The sequence below is a fragment of the Lissotriton helveticus genome, chromosome 6 (assembly GCF_964261635.1).
Source record: "Lissotriton helveticus chromosome 6, aLisHel1.1, whole genome shotgun sequence".
Classification (NCBI taxonomy): Eukaryota; Metazoa; Chordata; class Amphibia; order Caudata; family Salamandridae; genus Lissotriton; species Lissotriton helveticus.
In genome coordinates this window covers 22,513,957-22,533,031 of record NC_136067.1, presented here as the reverse complement: position 1 = coordinate 22,533,031, position 19,075 = coordinate 22,513,957, and the positions used below count along the sequence as shown (strand labels likewise).

At 43.8% G+C, this 19,075-nt stretch overlaps 1 protein-coding gene across 1 annotated transcript in view; it reads left to right on the top strand.

Annotated features, from left to right (window-relative positions):
* Positions 1-18,273, top strand: part of LOC144761837 (solute carrier family 22 member 7-like) — a 38,006-nt gene extending 19,733 nt beyond the window's left edge. The window contains exon 5 of the mRNA XM_078647065.1: positions 18,063-18,273. Coding sequence (XP_078503191.1) covers positions 18,063-18,273 — 211 coding nt within the window. The remainder of the gene's footprint in view (positions 1-18,062) is intronic.
* Positions 18,274-19,075: the final 802 nt, after the last annotated feature.

Genomic DNA, 19,075 nt, shown 5'->3' with positions numbered 1-19,075 from the left:
TTCCACAAGGTACTGACTACTGGAATAAACAACATATGTAGAGATCCCATACTTAGGTTAAAAACTATTTCCTTCTCCTAAAGTCTTGCCTGTGCCCCCTTCAACTGCTAAAATATGTCTTCTTTTTTTTTTCTCTGAGTTTTATATAGGGCAAACTTGACCCAAAGGTATCGGGAATCAGAGTGCTTTATACAAGCACCAGTTGCCCATAGGAATGAATAGGAAGGCCATCCTTAACAGAGAAATGCAATTTGCCATTCGCTATTAAGGAATATGTAGGAATCGCAATTTTGTGGGCTGAACCTACATGCATAGATGATTACGACTCCCTAATAGCGATTCCTTAATAATCGCTATTAACGATTCGCAATTCCCTACTTTGAAGCATGTGCCTCTTTGTCTCTTTCTCCTGCAAATGTACGGTTGTATGACAGTACAACACAATCATTTTGATCGCGGTACTTTACATCACGGTTTTTCCAAGGCAAGTTGTTACAACAACTTGGGTTGGAGGGCGCTGGATTGAGGATTAATATGATTCCCTATTCCAACCCCAGCCCACGTAACAATAGGGAAGGTGTTGGAATAGAAAGTCACACTATTCCTTAACCTAGAGCGCCATCCAGCACAAGTCATTGTAATGACTTGCGTTGTAATGGCTGTGTGGTAAAGGTCGTGCGGTGTAAACACCGCATTGTAAACAACATTTCCCCAAATGTACTATTGGTGATTATAAGATTTTATTATGTACATTATATTTGTCATAACATGGCCAGATTTAGTGAAATATTGTTATGGTTTTAATTAACTTAAATAATAAAGATTCATTTTTCTTCTTATTTCTGGGAATGTTTTTTTAGAAAGAATCTTGTCATTTGATAATTTTATACTAAATATAGAAGACTATGCATTAGATACTAGGATATGTGTGTGTCCTAGTTTTGCCAGAAAAGATGAGCTAGCTGTAAAACTTTCACCACAGTATGAAGGATACAGGTAGTATGTACTTTAGCACCTTCAGATTGTGATATTTTTTTTAGCAAATATTATTTTGGGACAACTGTTGCATAGAGTGTACACTGTTCTCAGTAGATATTTTGGATACTCTGTGGTGTATTTATCATGAGAGTTTCACTGCCTGCAACAGTTTGACACAAACTCTTGCCACAGAGAGAAAAAAAAACGTTTAGAGTGCCCACTTTTCTGCTGATATCAACTTTATTTCTTAATATACACTCAGTGAGTGCCACAGGGATAATACAGATTAAAGCTGTATGTACAGGCTACTTTTTTAAACTGGCATTCAGTATTTTGTTTTTCTCTCAATAATTGTATAGAGATGTAAGATTGCAGGAATTAAGGTTTCCCATATATGTGTGGTTGATTCTTAATGTGATCTATCCTAACTGTAAAGTGTGTGCTATAGGCTTAGTGTTCATATAATGCTTGCTTTTAACACCTAAGTGAGTTGTATCTGTGGTTGCAGTAGTAATGGCTGATATTTTGGAGCTACTGTCAGGCCTCTAATATCATAGTAATTTAAAGAGCAGCATGCAGAAAAATGTAGTTTGAATGATGTCATCAGTGATTTCATCAATGATGTCATTTGAGATGTCATCAGTGATGTTATAAATGATGTCATAGAACATGTCTATTAGTATTGCATGGTCGGGGGGCGCAAGTTAAAGTTAGCAATGCTAACTATAACTGCTGAATTTCAGTTTTTTATAGTTCAAAATGCTAATGATGTAACTGACAAATTGACCTAAATGTAATGTTACTTGAAGCTTTTTTCAGTAATTTCTAATTCTTTTTAAAATAACAAAATTATTTGTAGCACACCTAACTATAGCGTTACTTTTACCTTTGTTTTTATAAATGAATTTCTAGTTTTTAAAAAAGTTTTTTAAAAGACACGAAAGTGTATATACGGTAGAATATCTGAATATCTGAATAATGCATCATGTGCGGACATTATTCTGAAAGCGAATTGCTTTCGTATTGCAGCTTAACAGGAGTGCAGACTTTGCAAAATGTTTCTAAAATATGATGTTTGATTATAAAACAGAGTAATACAACATTTGTGTTGAGATTGTCTGTCGCTTCAGTCCATCTGACTCTCATATTGAGACATTTTCTTTTTGTGACTTACTCTGTCCCAGTCCTACTAGTCTTTTAGCAGCACCAAGCCTTAAACGTAAGTTACTCTGCTGCTGCCCTAATAACCTAATACGCATCAAGTCCGAGCTGGGTCTGACTATGCCGCAGGGTGGTATGGCCTCCTTGAATTCATGCGGGTGCGCTGAACGCCTCCTGCTTTTTGCAGGGCTTGGCGGCCTGCCTTGCAGCTACCCCTCTCCCCACTGGCCTGATCGGGAGAAGCCCTGGAGGGCCTGGTGTTCACTTGAATTACCTGCCTATGTCCCACCCCACAAGATTTGAGGGTGAGTGACTCTCCACTTGGGACTGCAGCTTGACTCTCTGCCACGCGGATCGGGGTCAAATTGACAGTGTGGACTCCGTGCTTCTAGGGACGCCGTGATTTCAAGGGTCCTTACTGCTCATGTGTCCTCTCTGTGGGACCCCAGGCCACCTTGGAGAAGTCAGAGTGCCCCAGAGGTAGGGTGCTTTTTCCCAGGTCTTCTGCTTAAAGTTTCACTCAGGGTTATCTTTGGTTGTGGAAGAATGCACTCGCCTCATTCCTCAAGACCTGGTTTACATATCCAGAGGCGCCTCGCTCGCATCCTGCAATTAGGAGGGGGTTTGTTGGAGGTCAGAGTGGACCAAGAATAAGGGAAGTGGAATTACCAAAGGCTGCCAGAAGATCCTCTCTCATGTTGATCAACGTTGTCTCTGAACTTGCTTGTGGCCTGATCCCTGCCTGACAATTGTGTAGCAGATGAAGAGATTTTTCAAACCTTTGGTGTTTCTTCTATGACTATAATCTTTTTCAGCTGGTCAACTGCAACATCTGTTGGGCATAGTGGCCACATGGCTGCTGAGCCGGGGGGCTCTTCCTCTAATTCAAGATATGCTAAGCAGGGCGTCCTGCCAACAGACTGGCACCTGGTTATTTATCCTGTTCTTTGTTGCATGTTAGATTATCATTTTTCCCTCACTCCACATTCATTTGTGAGAGAGATTGTGACTGACTGCAAGTGTGCGCGTTTTGGGATCTCCTTTAGTCCTAATTACACCATGTCGTGGTTGCTGGTGTATCGGCCACAAGGGCTGTCCAAAGAGTTTAGGGCAGCACTCATTGAGGCAGTCAGTTCCTTGGCCATGAGTGCAGCCAATTTCAGCATCATCGGGGATCTGAATTTGCATCTAGACAGCTTTTGGGACACAAGCATAGCCAAATTCGTTGGAGACCTTGCAGCCTGCCAGTTAATCCATCTGGTTTCAGTTCCTACCCACTCCGCTGTCCATCTACTGAAGCCTGTCTCCTCCAACTTCCTTTCCCTCACAGTCCACCCCCCTACCCCGGTGTGCTGGTATGACCATTACCTAGTCTCTATGTCACTCCGGGGTGTAGCACCTCCCTGGAAGGTAGGTCAGAGCTATCTTTTAATCGCCCTCGGCACATATTGAATTGGGACCAAATCCACGCCCTTCTCTCCACAAATATTCCCAGTTGGCCTGCTGACCCAGACGATGCTAATAAAGCGCTGTGTGACTGGATTCTCCAGGCCCTGGACACATTCATTCCGGCCAAGTGGTCAAAGAAGCATTCCTCTAAATCTGGCCCATGGTACAATGACAAGTTGGTGACTATGCACAAGGCATGCAAAAGGCTGGAGTAGGCTTGGAGACAGGATTATGACCCCGTCGCAAAGGGATGCTATCAGGCTGCTATTAAAAAATATCACAGGTCCATTCAATCAGAATGGCCAGCTTTCTATGCAAAGGTAATTAGGGAGAGCTGTATTCCGGCCAAAAGTATGTTCTCAATACTTTCATACCTTAAATCACGGAAGACATCCACAGCCCCTCTGATCACGTCAGATCAGCAGTGTGAGGACCATGCCACCTTCTTTGTTAGGAAGGTGGAAAACATCTATCTGTCTTTCCCGCTGGTCTAGGCGTGCTCAAGTGCAGTGCCAAGATCCCTCACTACCTGCGCCTTGGCGACCTTTCCTCCCACCTCTCAGGATCAGCTGCACTCGCTATGCAGTAAAATTAAGTCTGGCTTTCCTGCCGACCCTCTGAAGCCCGACCAATTCAGGAAAATGTTGCCGGTGCTCCTGGCACCTCTGTGCCAGATGATCAATAGGTCCCTTGCTATGGAGGTTGTCCCTAGGATGTAAAAGCAGGCAAGGGTGGCCCAGTGGCAGTGGGTCCTTGCCTGTGGTGGGAGAAGCGGACGCGCTCTATTTTGAAGCTGTTCACGATAGTGCATCTTGTGGATTATTTTACTAGCGCTCTGCTGAGTTGATAGCAGACGCGCGTTTTTAACTAGGGAATATATGTTTTTTTCTTCTGTCAGCCCCACTAACTCTCCTGTATTTCAAAGTTTGTGACAGGACACTAACCTGCTTTCTTCTTCCAGGGAGCCCCGGCTGCCGGCTGTGTGCTGATCGTCCCGGCGGGCTCACAGCGGCGTGGGCGCCATCTTGGGGTGGGCTGGTCAGGCGAGTGACATCATCGCCACACCCCCGAGATCCTGCCCTATTTAAACGTGCCCTATGTGTCGGCGCAGCGGACGAGCGCAGCGGGCGCGACGGATGCGTGCCGGAGTTGCGCCTGAGTTAAGCCCGTCTGCGCCCGTCCGCGTCCGACCGGGGCACAGGGCATGCCACTCTGTCCGTCCCCCGTTATATACTCGGTCGGATCGTATCCATCTCCATGACCCCTCACTCCCCCCCCCTGAGCTCTCACTCAGACTTACTTCACTGGGTTTATTTACGCCTAGAAGAGCCTTTCCTGAAATTCTAGCTCTTCCTGATGCTCCTAATCCGCCCGCTCGGCCTTCTAGGCTCAGCTCCTCCCTCCCCGTCAGGACTCACAAACCCAAGCTCTCAGTAATTTATCTTAATACCCGTTCCTTGGTGGGCCATCAGCTAGACATATTCCATCTTTTGGGATCTGAGCAACCTGATCTCTTACTCCTTACCGAGACTTGGCTCAATGAGGACTCGTCCCCCGATATCCTGGCGGCTATTCCGCCGGGTTACTATATCCTCCAGGCAAACCGCCCCCCTGGTAAACCCGGTGGAGGCGTGGCAGCCATTATTAAGCACTCAATTTGCTTCTCTCTTGTAGCCACCCCTTCTATTCATATGACCGACTGTTTGGTACTCAGGCTGGAGCAGCCAGGCTCGTCTCTTATATGTGTCCTGGTCTATCGCCACCCCCAGCCTATGCCCAATTTTTCGGCTCAGTTCGGTGATCTCATGTTTCAACTAGCCATCAATAACACGAATATATTGGTCGTTGGCGACTTTAATTACTGGCCCTCTGACCCTCATGAGACCCCATGCTCTCTATCCTTTTCTGACCTCATGTTGGGTCTAAATTGTTTCCAGCACATACATTCACCTACCCACATTAAGGGCCATATTTTGGACGAGGTCTGGACCTCTTGTCTGGATATCTCCATTCCCCTGGTTCTTCCTTGTTTATGGTCTGACCACTTCATGATCACTTTCTCTCTAGCCATGCCCCTCACCGTCACTAATGCCCTAGAGACCAATTTTTCTGCTCGCAATTGGAATAGGGCGGATCTTAGTAAACTTACCTCCCTCCTTAGTACATCTGCCCCCTCCAGCTCTGGATCTATTGACACACAAGCCCAGGACTTGACCAGCTGGCTCACCTTTGCTTCCGACTCTGTGGCACCCTTAAAGTCGATCAGAGCCAGGCGCCGCCATGACGCCCAAAGGTGGTTCACTGAGGACCTTAAAGCCCTTGGGCTCCGACAGGCTGAACGGCGTTGGCGCCGGGGCTATAGCTTAGATATAAAATTGACATTTTCCACCTTACTCAAAGTGTACAAAACAGCTATATCTTTAGCCAAGACTGTGTGTTTCTCTAAAAAGATCCTGGATTCGACCAATAAATCTAAAGATATCTTTTCCATTGTAGAGGAGTTATCTAACCCCAACAGAGTCACCATTGCACCTCTCCCTTCCCAGTCACTCTGTGACTCCCTTAACCAATTTTTTATCGATAAGATAATTAAGATTAAAAACAGTATCCCTGCTCAAGTCGTGCCTATTCTCCCTCTACTGGACGCCTCTTGTGCCCCACTCGACTCCCATACCCTATCCCAGATCCCTCCCATCTCGAAGGAAGGCTTTCTTACTCTGTTACATAAAGTCTCTTCTGGCTCACCGAGCGATTGCTGCCCTCCCATCATTCTCCGTGAAGCCTTCTCCGTCTGCCCTGAACCCCCCCTGGCCCTCCTGAACAACTCTTTGGCCATGGGTGAGGTCCCTTGCTCCTTTAAGCAGGCAGAGGTGGTGGCTATCCTAAAGAAACCCTCGGCAGACCCTTTGATTATGAGCAATTTTCGCCCCATATCTCTTCTTCCCTTCCTCAGTAAGGTGCTGGAGTCACATGTCACCAACACCCTCAGCTCCTTTATTGAGGAATCAGGTTTTCTGGACTCCCAGCAGGCTGGGTTCAGACCTGCGCATTCCACAGAGCCTGTCATACTCTCTGTTATGGAGGTATTGCGCAGAGGGGCCGACGCTAACATCTGTCAGGCCCTGGTTCTGCTGGATCTGTCGGCCGCCTTTGACACGGTCGACCATGGTATCCTTGTCGACCGTGTCAGAGAGGCCGGCATTCGAGGCATTGCCCTTGACTGGGTCCACTCTTTCCTGTCTGACCGCAAACAAGCGGTCAGGCTGTCCCAGTTTTCAGCTGACCAGGTTGGGCTAACCTGTGGCGTCCCTCAGGGATCTTCCCTGTCCCCACTTCTTTTTAATTTATACCTGGCTCCCCTGATCCGCTCCCTCCGCAGCCTGAATGTCACCACGTTTAATTACGCGGATGACATCCAATTGGTCTTTACCATCGACCCTTCGGATCAGTCAATCTCTACTTTCCTAACCACCCTCTGTTTTATCAGTGATTGGATGAGCTCAAACCATCTTAAGCTCAACCCCGACAAGACCGAGCTGGTTCTTTTTTTTTTCTTCCTTTATTTGTTTTTTATTATTGAAGTTCTTGTATCAAAAAAAAAAAAAAAAGGTAATACAAATATTAACAACCAAAGAGTACAAAATCATAGTTTACAGAAAGCATCTTCCAATATTACTCAAAATACGATTTCCAAATTTTATCAAACTTCCTTATCCCCCCAATTCGCTGTGCATAGCGAAATTCACTGATTCGAACGTTCCTCATTTTCTGAAGCCAGGTATTAAACAAAGGAGCTTGTGTTAATTTCCAATTCTGGAGCACCAGATATCTCGCTACTGCCATCATAATAAATAATAATTTAACCATCTGTTCTAACAATCCAAGATCAGAATCATATCCATAAAGTATTAATTTAGCGTTATAGACAATCTGAATCCCACAATACTTTTGTAAATATTCAAAAATTTCATTCCAAAAAGGCACAATTTTAACACAGTGAGCTATAGTGTGAGACCAATTAGCAGGACTATATTGCAGACATCTAAAACATGTGGCACTAACATTCACAAACATTTTGGAGATGACGGCAGGAGTTCGATAAAGGAGCCATTTGCTGAAAAAAATCATTCTCCTCCAATTAGAACCTCGAAGAACACTAAAATTCATCTTATTGATACATTTCCAGGTATTCAAAGTAAGAACATGATTTTCTTGATCGTACCATTTTTTAATGACTCCTATACTAAGATCTGTTTCAATATGTTGAGCTAAGCAACGTTTCCATTCTCCTGGCTTCTTACTCTGAGGAATCAAAAACAAATCATCCCTCAACTGAGAGGGAGAGTCAATCATTCTTGGCTCAGCTTGTCCCAGGGTTTTAAAAATTGAAACATAAGAATTTAATAACATAAAATATTTCCTGAGATTAATCGCTGCATCTCTCCAGGTGACAGCCAAGCCCCTTCTCTTAAGAAGTCTGACAAAGTACAAAACCCAGCCCGTTCCCATTGAGAAACAATATGTGCTCCGACTTTAATTCCCATAAAAATAAGAGCATTCCTTAAAGGAGTTCTAGAATTGAACTGCGGAAGGGAATACCTTTTTAGAAAAACATCACGACGTTTGAAAAACCAATACATCATTTTATACCGAGTGAGTTTTGGCGATTTAGGGATGTGAAGAAGAGCAGGGATTTGAACCTCTTGACTGATTTGGTCAAAAAAGAAATTAATAAATAATTTTGGACTTTGCATTCCTAATTTAAATCGTTCTAAATATTGGGCGAAATATCCACTATAATAATCTCTAAGGTTGGGAACAGATAAGCCTCCCAATTCAATATCCACGTAGAGTGTCTTCATTTCAATCTTAGGGCGTTTTTTAGCCCATATAAAACTTGAGAATAGTGATTCTGCTTTTGAAAAAATACTACTAGGTAAGTAGCACGGAATAGCTGAGAATAAGAAATTAAAAAGTGGAAGTATAGACATCTTTATAAGTGCCACCCGACCCATAATAGTGAATGGCAATGGATCCCATCTGGTAAATAAGGATTGCACCGTATGTAAAAGTGGGTCATAATTTAACTTAACTAAATCGGATACCAAATTAGAAAACATAACCCCTAAGTACCGTTTTGGTCTTAAACTAATACATCCAACTAAGTCCGCATGTAAATCCACCTCCCCCCCACCACACACTAATATTTCAGTTTTTTTTTTGTTAATTCGATAACCTCCTAAGGCCTCGAATTCTTCGAAAAGCTGTAAAACAGCAGTCTGAGATTGGATATCCGTCTTGATTATCAACATGATATCATCGGCGTAGAGTTTAATTTTGGCCATAGATAAAATCGGTGGTGGAATATTTACAGATTCACGAATTGCTATAGCTAACGGTTCAATAAAAAAAGCAAAAAGAATAGGGGATAAGGGGCAGCCCTGCCTGGTGCCCCGTTGGACCGAAACTGTGCCTACCATAACAGAATTAATAACTATATTAGCTTTGGCACCCGTGTATAAGTTTTGAATTAAACTAATAATTTGTGAATGGATACCCAAGTGTTTTAAAATAGAAAATAAAGCTGTCCACACCACCAAATCAAAAGCTTTCTCAGCATCTAATAATAAAATTAAGGCCGGGATTTTTTTAACCTGAAAATAATCTAACGCTTCCGTGAGAAAATGGGTGTTGGTAGCTAGCTGCCGGCCTGCCACAAAAACATTCTGATCTAAATGAATAAGATCTGCTGTAATCGTGTTAAAACGTATTGCAAGTAGTTTAGTAAGGATTTTATAATCGGTATTAAGTAGTGTGATAGGCCTGTACGAGTTAGGGTCTTTTAAATTTTTACCTTTCTTTGGAAAACTAACAACAATCCCCTCCCCAAAAGAATCCGGAGCTTGACCCCCCATTAACATATAATTAAATAATTGTAATAATAGATCAGAGAAGGTACTAAAGAAGATTTTAAAAAATTCCGCCGGAAGCCCATCCGGGCCACATGCTTTACCGATTGGCAAATTCTTAACCACAAATTCTAATTCTGAATTAGAAAATGTACGCCTCATTGAATCACTATCTACCGGAGTTAACGAGGGCAAATTATATCTAGATAAAAAATTTGAAAGCCTGGAGTGATCTATTATTTGCTGTTGACTATAAATTTGTTTATAATGGGACAGCATGATAGTGCCAATAGCGTCCGTCTGTGATACTTCAGCCTGAGTAACAGGGCACTTTAAAGAGTGAATTAAATTTGCGGCAGCCTGCTCTTTTGCCTGCCATGCGAGAAGTTTACCAGAAAAAATACTTTCCTCGTAGATCCTCTGAGATTTTATTGAAAATTGCTGTTCACTCTGTGTGAAGATAAACGTATTAAGTTCACGTTTAGCCTCATTTAATCTTTTTTGTACATCGCTAGAAGAATTAACTTGGCGCAATAGTGTAAGTGAATGAATTTTTTGGTAGAGTGTGGTTTTAGTTTGTTTAATAGTGCGCCATTCTTCTGCATCTTTACTAATTATGATACCACGGACAAAAGCTTTTAATGAGTCCCACACAATATGGAGTGGGGCTGTATCTAAGTTACGTGTTATGAACTCGACAATTTCGATTTTTAAAAAAGAGATCCAATTATTATCCTGCAGATACGTTTTATTAAATATCCATTTTTTAGAAGACTTAATTTCTTCGCCTACTTCAAATTCGATTAACAACATTGCATGGTCTAAAAACCCATTATGAAAAGATTTTTCATAAGTAAAATTTAATTACCTTGAAGCCAAAAAAAAATCTAGTCGAGACGAAGATCTATGTCTCCCAGACCAACAAGTGAATTCTTTTTTCTGTGGAAATTTGGTGCGCCATGGGTCACCTAAATCTAATAATGATATATACTGCATGATAGACCTTCTTGATTTAGGTTTAGATTGTTTCCTTGACATAGCGGTAGAGTCTAATTTCACATTCATAAGGATATTAAAGTCCCCCCCTATCACTATGTCCCCCCTAACTCATAACAAAGATTGAAATAACTCATCATAGATTGAGGCACAATCTTCCACTGGGGCATAAAAACTGACAAAGGTGATTGGTCTTCTCCTATTTTTTATTAAGCACGTGACCCAGAACCACCTCCCTGTCCCTCCATTTTCATACTGAATAATTTCTGCATCTAAATTTTGATTTAGAAAAATGGCGACCCCGCTTTTAGATTCTTGAGCGCATGAAAACCCTCTATATGACGACCAAGTTTTAAACATAGAAAAAGAATCAATTTTGGCAGTTGAGATATGAGTTTCTTGAAGTAATACGACAGCTGGTCGCTCAGACTTAGTCCAGAGTTCAATCGCTCTCATTTTTTTTCGATTATTCAACCCATTAACATTGAAAGAGATCACTCTGAGCCCAACCATAGACATCTAAATAAATCATTGATACTAAGAGACACATCTTGCCAGCTTCTTTTCCCATTAACATCAAACAAGAACTTCATTTTTTTTTCTTTTTTCCCCCACCCCTTAACAGGTGCTTTCCTCCAGCACCTAGCCCTGTGGCCCTGCACTACACCTTCACCTCCTCCCCACGCTGGCCACCTGACACTCACCCCCCTCATAAAGGCGCCTTGTTGTTGCGCCTATAACCCTGTGACCCCCCTGTTCCTCACTTACCCTCCCCCCCACAATCATATCTACAATGTCTATTTTAGGCTTAATTCTGCGGCAACAGGTTAAGCATCTCACGTGCTTCATCTACATCAGTGAATAAATGGAATTTGCCTTTTATCAAAACTTTTAACTTTGCCTGTTGGGCCATTGAAGCTTGAACGCCCTTATCCTTAAACAATTGCAGCATCTTTACAAATTCTTTTCTCCGTTTAGCAGCAGCAGCCGACATATCGGAGAAAATCCGACATTTAGTAGTCGGATTAGCATTAAATTGTCTTTTCTTGAAGGCCTGCGATAGAATTGTCTCTTTGACACGTGCATCAGCAAAGTTAACAATAATTGTCCGAGGAAATGGAGAATTAAGAACTGGACGTGCTGGGACTCGGTGTGCACGTGTGATTGTTAGGTCTCCCTTAAACTCAGGGATTACCTCTTGAGAAAAAAAGGAAGAAATCCATTGCATCATATCCGAGCCTTCAATATTCTCAGGCACGCCCACCACTCGAAGGTTTGACCTTCTATTGTAATTTTCTAACTCGTCCAATTTGATTTCAAAGGCTTTTGAAGATTTGCCAATCGTGAACACCTCCTTCTGCATAGTAGTCATACTGTCCTCCAACCCTGAAATTCTAGTTTCCGATTCATGGAATCGAGTTGTAAAGGAAGCCATTGAATCTTCTATTTTATCCAACCGATTACTAATTACAGCCAATTCAGATTTTTGAAATTGCTTCATTTCTCGTATTTCCCCTAATATCAGGTTTAGCATGTCTTTCACTGAGATTTGAAAGTCTCCAGTAGTCTTAGTATCCATCTCCAGAATCGGGCTCTCTACCATTCCATGTGCCATAGTATCGTCATTCAAATCTAATTTTGATTGTGGTAAGATAGAAGATATAACAGGAGGAGCAGCCAAGGACGGAGAAGTTGAGACCTCATTTTCACTTGAAGTTGAAGTTTTAGTATCTAAAGATGAAGAGTCTACTAAATTGACTACGTTACTAGTTAACATTGGCGCCATTTAGTCTATAGAATTTGAGGGGGCTGAGGCCCCTGTCTCACGCCGGTCTAATCCCAGCTCACATTCCCTTGACGAAGTTGCACGGGTCCCAACTGCATTAGTAGTAACATGAGCTGTGCCCTTCCGCTCGAATAACGGAAATTGTTTAGACACTTTAGAAGTGGAAATTAACAGGGCATCTTTGGGTACCTGTGGATCATGTACCCCTGTAGAATTTACACCTTGTACCATTCCTGATAATTTTTCAGCTAAACTTGACAAGGCCATATCCAATCCAGCCACGGATGACTCTAGTGTCTCCTTCCCCTTGCTAGTGAGGTTACCAAAATCTTGTTGATGAGCCAGTATTATGTTATCACTCGGGGGATTATTTTCTCCCTCTTCAGAGCTCTCCGAATTATCAACAGAAGAGTTTTCCTTCTCAGTAACAGATCCTGCCTGTTTAGCTTTTTCTGATTGATCTTTCAGCTGTTGTCGTCTTTTTATCGCTCTGGTCCTCGCCGTCAATTGCTTGCCCATAATCAGAAAATGAGCTGAAGTATTCTCACCTCAAAGTCTCTGATCTACAGTCTTCAACTAAAGCAGAATCAATCTAATAGAAACCAGAGAAGACCAGGGCGTCGAAAATATTAAAACTTGTAAAACATGATAATTCTCATATTTTGCGATATTTTCCAATCGTCGGCAGAACCCAATTTAATCGAAGTCTTGGCCACACAGCCTCACCGCTCAGCAATTTCACCACAGACTGTATAATGAAAGCAGCGGGGCAGAGCAATCAAATTCAGATTAGGCCAGTAATTTCTCCGATCACTGGAATGTTGGGATTTTGTAATCTTTTTTCTTTTTTAATTATTTTATTCCCCTGTCGGCTCCAAAATACTTGCAGCTCCACTCCGAGATTATACTATATTCCGAGCCAACCTCCGATAAAGCTTTGGATTGCTGTAGTACTAGAAAGCACTAGAAAGCACTAGGAGACATTTTTTCCAGAAATAACCACAGTTCACAGGTCTCAGTGAAAAATATCGCCCTCAGCGCTGGCTAACAACAAATTCAGCAGTTCTCATTCCAATGACATGAAAAAGCCTTTCTCGGCACAGTTTAGCAAATTATATTTCTTGATAAATGCACAGCCTCCCCACGGCATGCACTGCAATGCCGAAATGTCTTTCTCTCCCAAAATCCAAACGCAGCAACTGCCTGATGCCAAAAAAATATATATATACTTTTTAAATGGCCAAGAGATGAATAAGCAATTCTGCTCGCAATGTGGTCTAATTCTGCTATTCTGACTTTGCCAGCACAGGTCTGTCCTGAGCTTATATCCCGCCAATTGCCACAATGTCTCTGTACTATAAAGCAGTTACAAAGTTCAAAAGAAAAGCAACTGTGGCGTTTCTGTGAAAAAAAAGACGAAGCTTCAAGCAGGCTCACAGCAGTCCGTGTGAATGAGTCATTACGTATTAAAAAAAGAAAAATGTCATACGTGAAATAAAAAATATAATGCAGTCTGCGCTGACTCGCACCTCACTCCAGAGATATTACCACCAGCTGTGTGATCGCGGGGTCTACTTCTCAGGACAAAGGATGCAGTTCATCTATACACGTCTCCCTCTCAGCTCGGCGCCAAGCTCCGTGGTTAACTCAGCCCCAGAGTATGCCGACGGCGAAATCCTTTATCAGATGAAAGCGCAGCCACGATCAGACCTTTTGCACCATCCAGCCATATAAGCAGCTCTTCTCCACCGCCTTAGTGCCTCACTCAGACACCAGCATTCTGCAGAAAAAACACGAGCACCGCTAAGCCGCAGAGTAACGGCTAACTGCTATCCACCATCAGCCTCGTGTGGGGGGGGAGGAGCCAGGAACCAGGACGTCCAGGTGCTATGTGGAGGCGTGGAACTCCACCGTAGCGCCCCACTGAAACATGGCTCCTCTGATCCGCTCCCTCCGCAGCCTGAATGTCACCGCGTTTAATTACGCGGATGACATCCAATTGGTCTTTACCATCGACCCTTCGGATCAGTCAATCTCTACTTTCCAAACCACCCTCTGTTTTATCAGTGATTGGATGAGCTCAAACCATCTTAAGCTCAACCCCGACAAGACCGAGCTGGTTCTTGTCGGGGGATCCCCTAACCCTTGGCAACCTTCCTTTTGGCCGACAAGACTGGGCAGTCCCCCTTGTCCAGTCAACTCTGCTAAAAGCCTGGGGGTCATTATTAGCAGTGACCTCTCAATGAAGTCCCAGATTAGTGCGGTAGTATCTTCCAGCCATTTCCAGCTTAGGAAGATCCGTAAGATCTCCCGCCTCCTCACTTCCGAGGCCCTCACTCTGGCTTTGCTGGCGCTAGTCATTTCACGAATCGACTACGCAAACGCACTCTATGTAGGCATCCCTGACTACCAAGCCAAAAGACTGCAGCTGATCCAAAACCAGGCCGCCCGCCTCATTTTTCACCAACCCAGACATCAACACGTCCGTCCCCTCTTGAAAAGCCTACATTGGCTTCCGGTCACTGCTCGCTGCAAGTTTAAACTAGGCTGCATAATTTTCAAATCCCTTGCAGGCGGAGGCCCCTCATTTATCTCTTCCCTGCTTCACCCTTATGTTCCCTCTCGTAGCCTTCGTTCGTCTCAGCTGGCCTTGCTGACAGTCCCCAGATTTAAGAGGAAGACACATGGTGGCCTCAGGTTTTCTTTCTTAGCTCCTTCTTTCTGGAATGCCCTTCCTCTCTCTCTAAGGCTACCTTCCACTTACACCAGGTTTAGATCTCTCCTTAAAACCTTTTTGTTCACTGAAGCCTACAATTAGCTCTCTACCCCTTTTCTTTTCCGCTTTCTCCACACAAGCGCCAAGAAACCTTCAGGTGTTAGTCGCGCTATACAAGAATCTTTCACATCACATCACATCCTCTGCTAAAAAAAAATACTCCGGACCCAGCTAAACCAGAGAACTTCTGCCCTATTTCTCTCCTACCATGGGCGTCTAAGATAATGGAGGCCTACATTAACTCCCTCTTAACAGAATTCCTGAATAAAAACAACATTCTAGACCCCTCCCAGAATTGTTTTCGCCCTGGCCTCAGCACAGAGTCGGCGCTCCTATCTGTGACCGAACATCTGCGGACAGCATTAGAAGGTGGGCGCATTTCGGCACAGATACGATAAGACCTCAGTGCCGCATTTGACACGGTCTACCATTCGATCCTGCTGCAGTGTCTAGAGGAGGCTGGCATAGTGGGCTCCGCCCTTGACTGGCTCACCTCGTTTATTTCTTAGAGGAAGTTCCAGGTAACAGCCCCCCTTCATCTCCAGTGTTCACACCATTAAACAGGGTATGCCCCCCGGCTCATCCTTAAGCCCACTGCTATTTAACCTGTATGTCCAACCTCTGGCCGTTGTAGCCAGAAACAGAGGGCTGACGATTGTTTCCTATGCCGATGACACACAGCTGGTGGTGGCACTCAAGGATGACTCCATGCGGTATGCTCCCAAGTTTCGGAGTGATCTTGCAGCTGTCACCAACTGACTACAAACTGTCTCCATCTCAGCGCCAGCAAGTCTGAGGTGTTGTTGGTTGGGAAAGACCCTGGTCTATGGAGTAAGCACTGGTGGCCTGCCTGCAATCCTCGGCAGAACCCCCCCTCCCCACCCCCCCAAGCAGGTGGCATAAAACCTGGGGTTGTGGATGGATTCAGCCCTCAGTTTTCAAGTCCAAACTATAAAGGTGGCAGGGACATGTTTTGGGTTACTGCAAGGCTCAAACCTTTACAGTTTTTTTTTACCTGTCAACCCAGCAAGTCATTGTCTAGGCCTCTATTCTATTGAGACTGGACTACGCCAGCTCGCTCTATCTAGGGACTAATATGGCAGAAACTTTGAGATTACTGAGGGTTAAAAATTCAGCTGCCAGGACCCTTCTTGGCCTCCTTAGAGTATGTTCTGCTGCGGCTGCCATTCGCCAGCTGCACTGGTTGCTGGTAGCCAAGTGGATAGAGTTTAAAGCTCTCTGCATGGCCTTCAAGATTCTGAAATCTGCCTCCCCATGGATCTTGGCCAACCTTCTTGTGCCCTATGCACCCACCCGCCAACTTCGCTCTTTGGGCAACACCTAGTGGTGGTTCCCCGTGTTTAGGAGGATGCGTGCTGGGGGCACTCGTTCCGCAAAATGGTGGCAAAACTTTGGAATTCTCTTCCTTTACAGATATGCATCTTGAGCAACTACTTAGCATTCTGGGAGGCAATTAAAATACACCTCTTTCCTTTGCCGTAGACTCTGGTCCTCACCAGGGCCCCTGTTCTTTCACTGGTGTTTCCGGGGCACTTCTTCACTTGGGTAGCTGTGCGCTATACAAAACACTATAACATAACATAACAGAATAAGAAAACAGCACCGAATGGTCTCCGAACGAAAATGGAACATGACCCATGGCTTTTTCCATTACCTAGTTGCTTTTTTGGTGGGTGAGTATGTGTGAAATCAGGGTGATACATTTGGAATGTGGGTGGGTTGACATGTACAATACAAGTACAGTAGGTTTTACACAAAAGCGGGATCAAGTTTCGGAATCTGTCTTTAGCAACAGTAGCTAGTTGTTGATGGTGTACAGCCCTCACACTGTGGGATGTAAAAGAAACGGCACTTACGTTTAGGCAGCGTACTATGCTGGAAGGCCCCCAAGCAGAAAGCGGGAAGGGCGCTGCTTTCGGGCCTAGTGCGGCTGACTGCAGTGCATCTCTGGTCCAGCGCATCTCTGGTTCAGCTCATCTCTGGTTCAGCTCATCTCTGGTCCAGCACATCCCTGGTCCAGCCCATTAACAGAACCCAGGCTTGGGTCTAGAGGCAGGTGAGTCTTCATCTGCAGCCTACTTTAGAGAGATCTTTGGGAGATCTAGCTTTTCTTATGGACACTTCTATATGCAGATTGCTCACCCTATATATCCCAAGCACCAGGAGGCAGCTGGGACTTTTCCCTTTAACCTGGTATAAAACTAGGACTTCCAGTTAGGACAGTTTGAAAGACTTGGTGAACTGCGGTTCTACCTCTAACTGAATGTCTACGATGACAATATCTTGTCTGCAATAATTACCTTAAACCAGAGTAATTGCAATCCATCTAACTATTTGGGCTTAAAGTATAAGCTGGTAAATCATTCCTCCTTTTGTCCTAACTTTTTGCCCTACTGGCAAATTAAATTTGTTTAGTTTTACCTAGGAATTTTAAGAAGAAAATTCAATGTGTATGACGAATAAAACCACAGAAAGCTTTTCACAGGCCTGCCACAGATAAGAAATGCTATCAAAACGAAATCCTTCAAAACAATATACTACTGGCCGGCCGCAATTCATACCCGGACAACGTCGGGACGGGCTGCTAGTGATGTAATATACCAAAAAGGAGCCATAAGATAAGTAAAATTGATAGTGCAGAAAAATTAGCATGTTAAAGTGGTTTAACTGAGTAATGGGGAAAAAGGCAAGAGTGGTAGGACAAACTTTGGTTAATTGCATTTCTCACTCTAATTCACTACTAAAAAGTCAATGTATGAGATTCAACCTGGATGGAAGCGAAACACATCTCCTTCTTTCATTTTTTAGCACAAGGTTTGGTTAGTGTTTCTGTAGCAAAAACCAAACATAATTCAAATAGAAATGGGGAAGAGGATAATATATGAGGTCCATTCACAGTACTGCTGAACACAAGTATGATGTGAACTGTCCTAGTCTGTTCATGGTTCTCTAAGGCTTCAAGTCTGTTTTCACATTGTACTTACAGGCAAAATGGCATCGGGTACAACTTATTTCTTTCCCGCATTGGTGTGGCCCTGGCTCCACTGATCCTGTTGTTGGATGAAGTATGGAAGGTTCTGCCACAAGTGATCTACTGCTCGGTCGCCATTGTCTGTGGCTTGGTCGCTTTTTTACTTCCTGAGACTCTCAACGTGGAGCTGCCTGATACAATAAAGGATATTGAAGAGACACGGTAAGCCAGGCCTGGATAACGATCAATAGGGCAACCATCTTCATAAACCAAATCATATCAAATAGGATTTGTAAAGCGCTTCTTATCACCCCTGAGGGTATCAAGGTGCTGGGAAGGATGCTGCTGTTGAGATAGTTAGTTGAAGAGCCAAGTCTTCATCCTTCTGGAACTCCTGTAGGGTGGGGGATGTACGGAGGTGGAGGCTGTTCCAGGACTTTGCTGCTAGGTCTGAGAAGGCACGGCCACCCCCCTGATTCTGTGAATTTGGGGGTGTAGGCCAAGGACAGGGTTGAGGAGTGAAGTTTGCGGGTAGATTGGTTGAGGTAGGCTGGACCCTTGTTGTGAAGGACTTTGTATTCGTGGGTGAGCATCATTTGCCGCCGGGGAGCCAGTGTAGGACTTTGAGGTGGGAGGAGACGTGGGTCCGCCTCTACAGAATCTACAGACAGCATATAGACATATTCATCTTCATAATAATCAACCCTTGATTTCTGCTCACCTTGAATAACCATATCTACTTTTCTTCTTCCTGCTTTCTTTCATCAGACTCTTGTTTGCTGTGCAACTTGAGGATTGTTCATCTATTATTTATTTTTTCTTCTAGTATTTGGTACTTTTCTTATGCCACCTTTATTATACACTATATTGCTTTCTCTTCACTCCTGGCTGTTTGAGGATATGTCATATCAAAGGGGTAATGTTCAATGGAATAACAGTCAATAATGCTCCTAGGGAACTTGCCTCACAGATTCCACACTCCCAATTTTATAATTAGTTTGTAGTTTACAGCAAGAGGATACACAAGT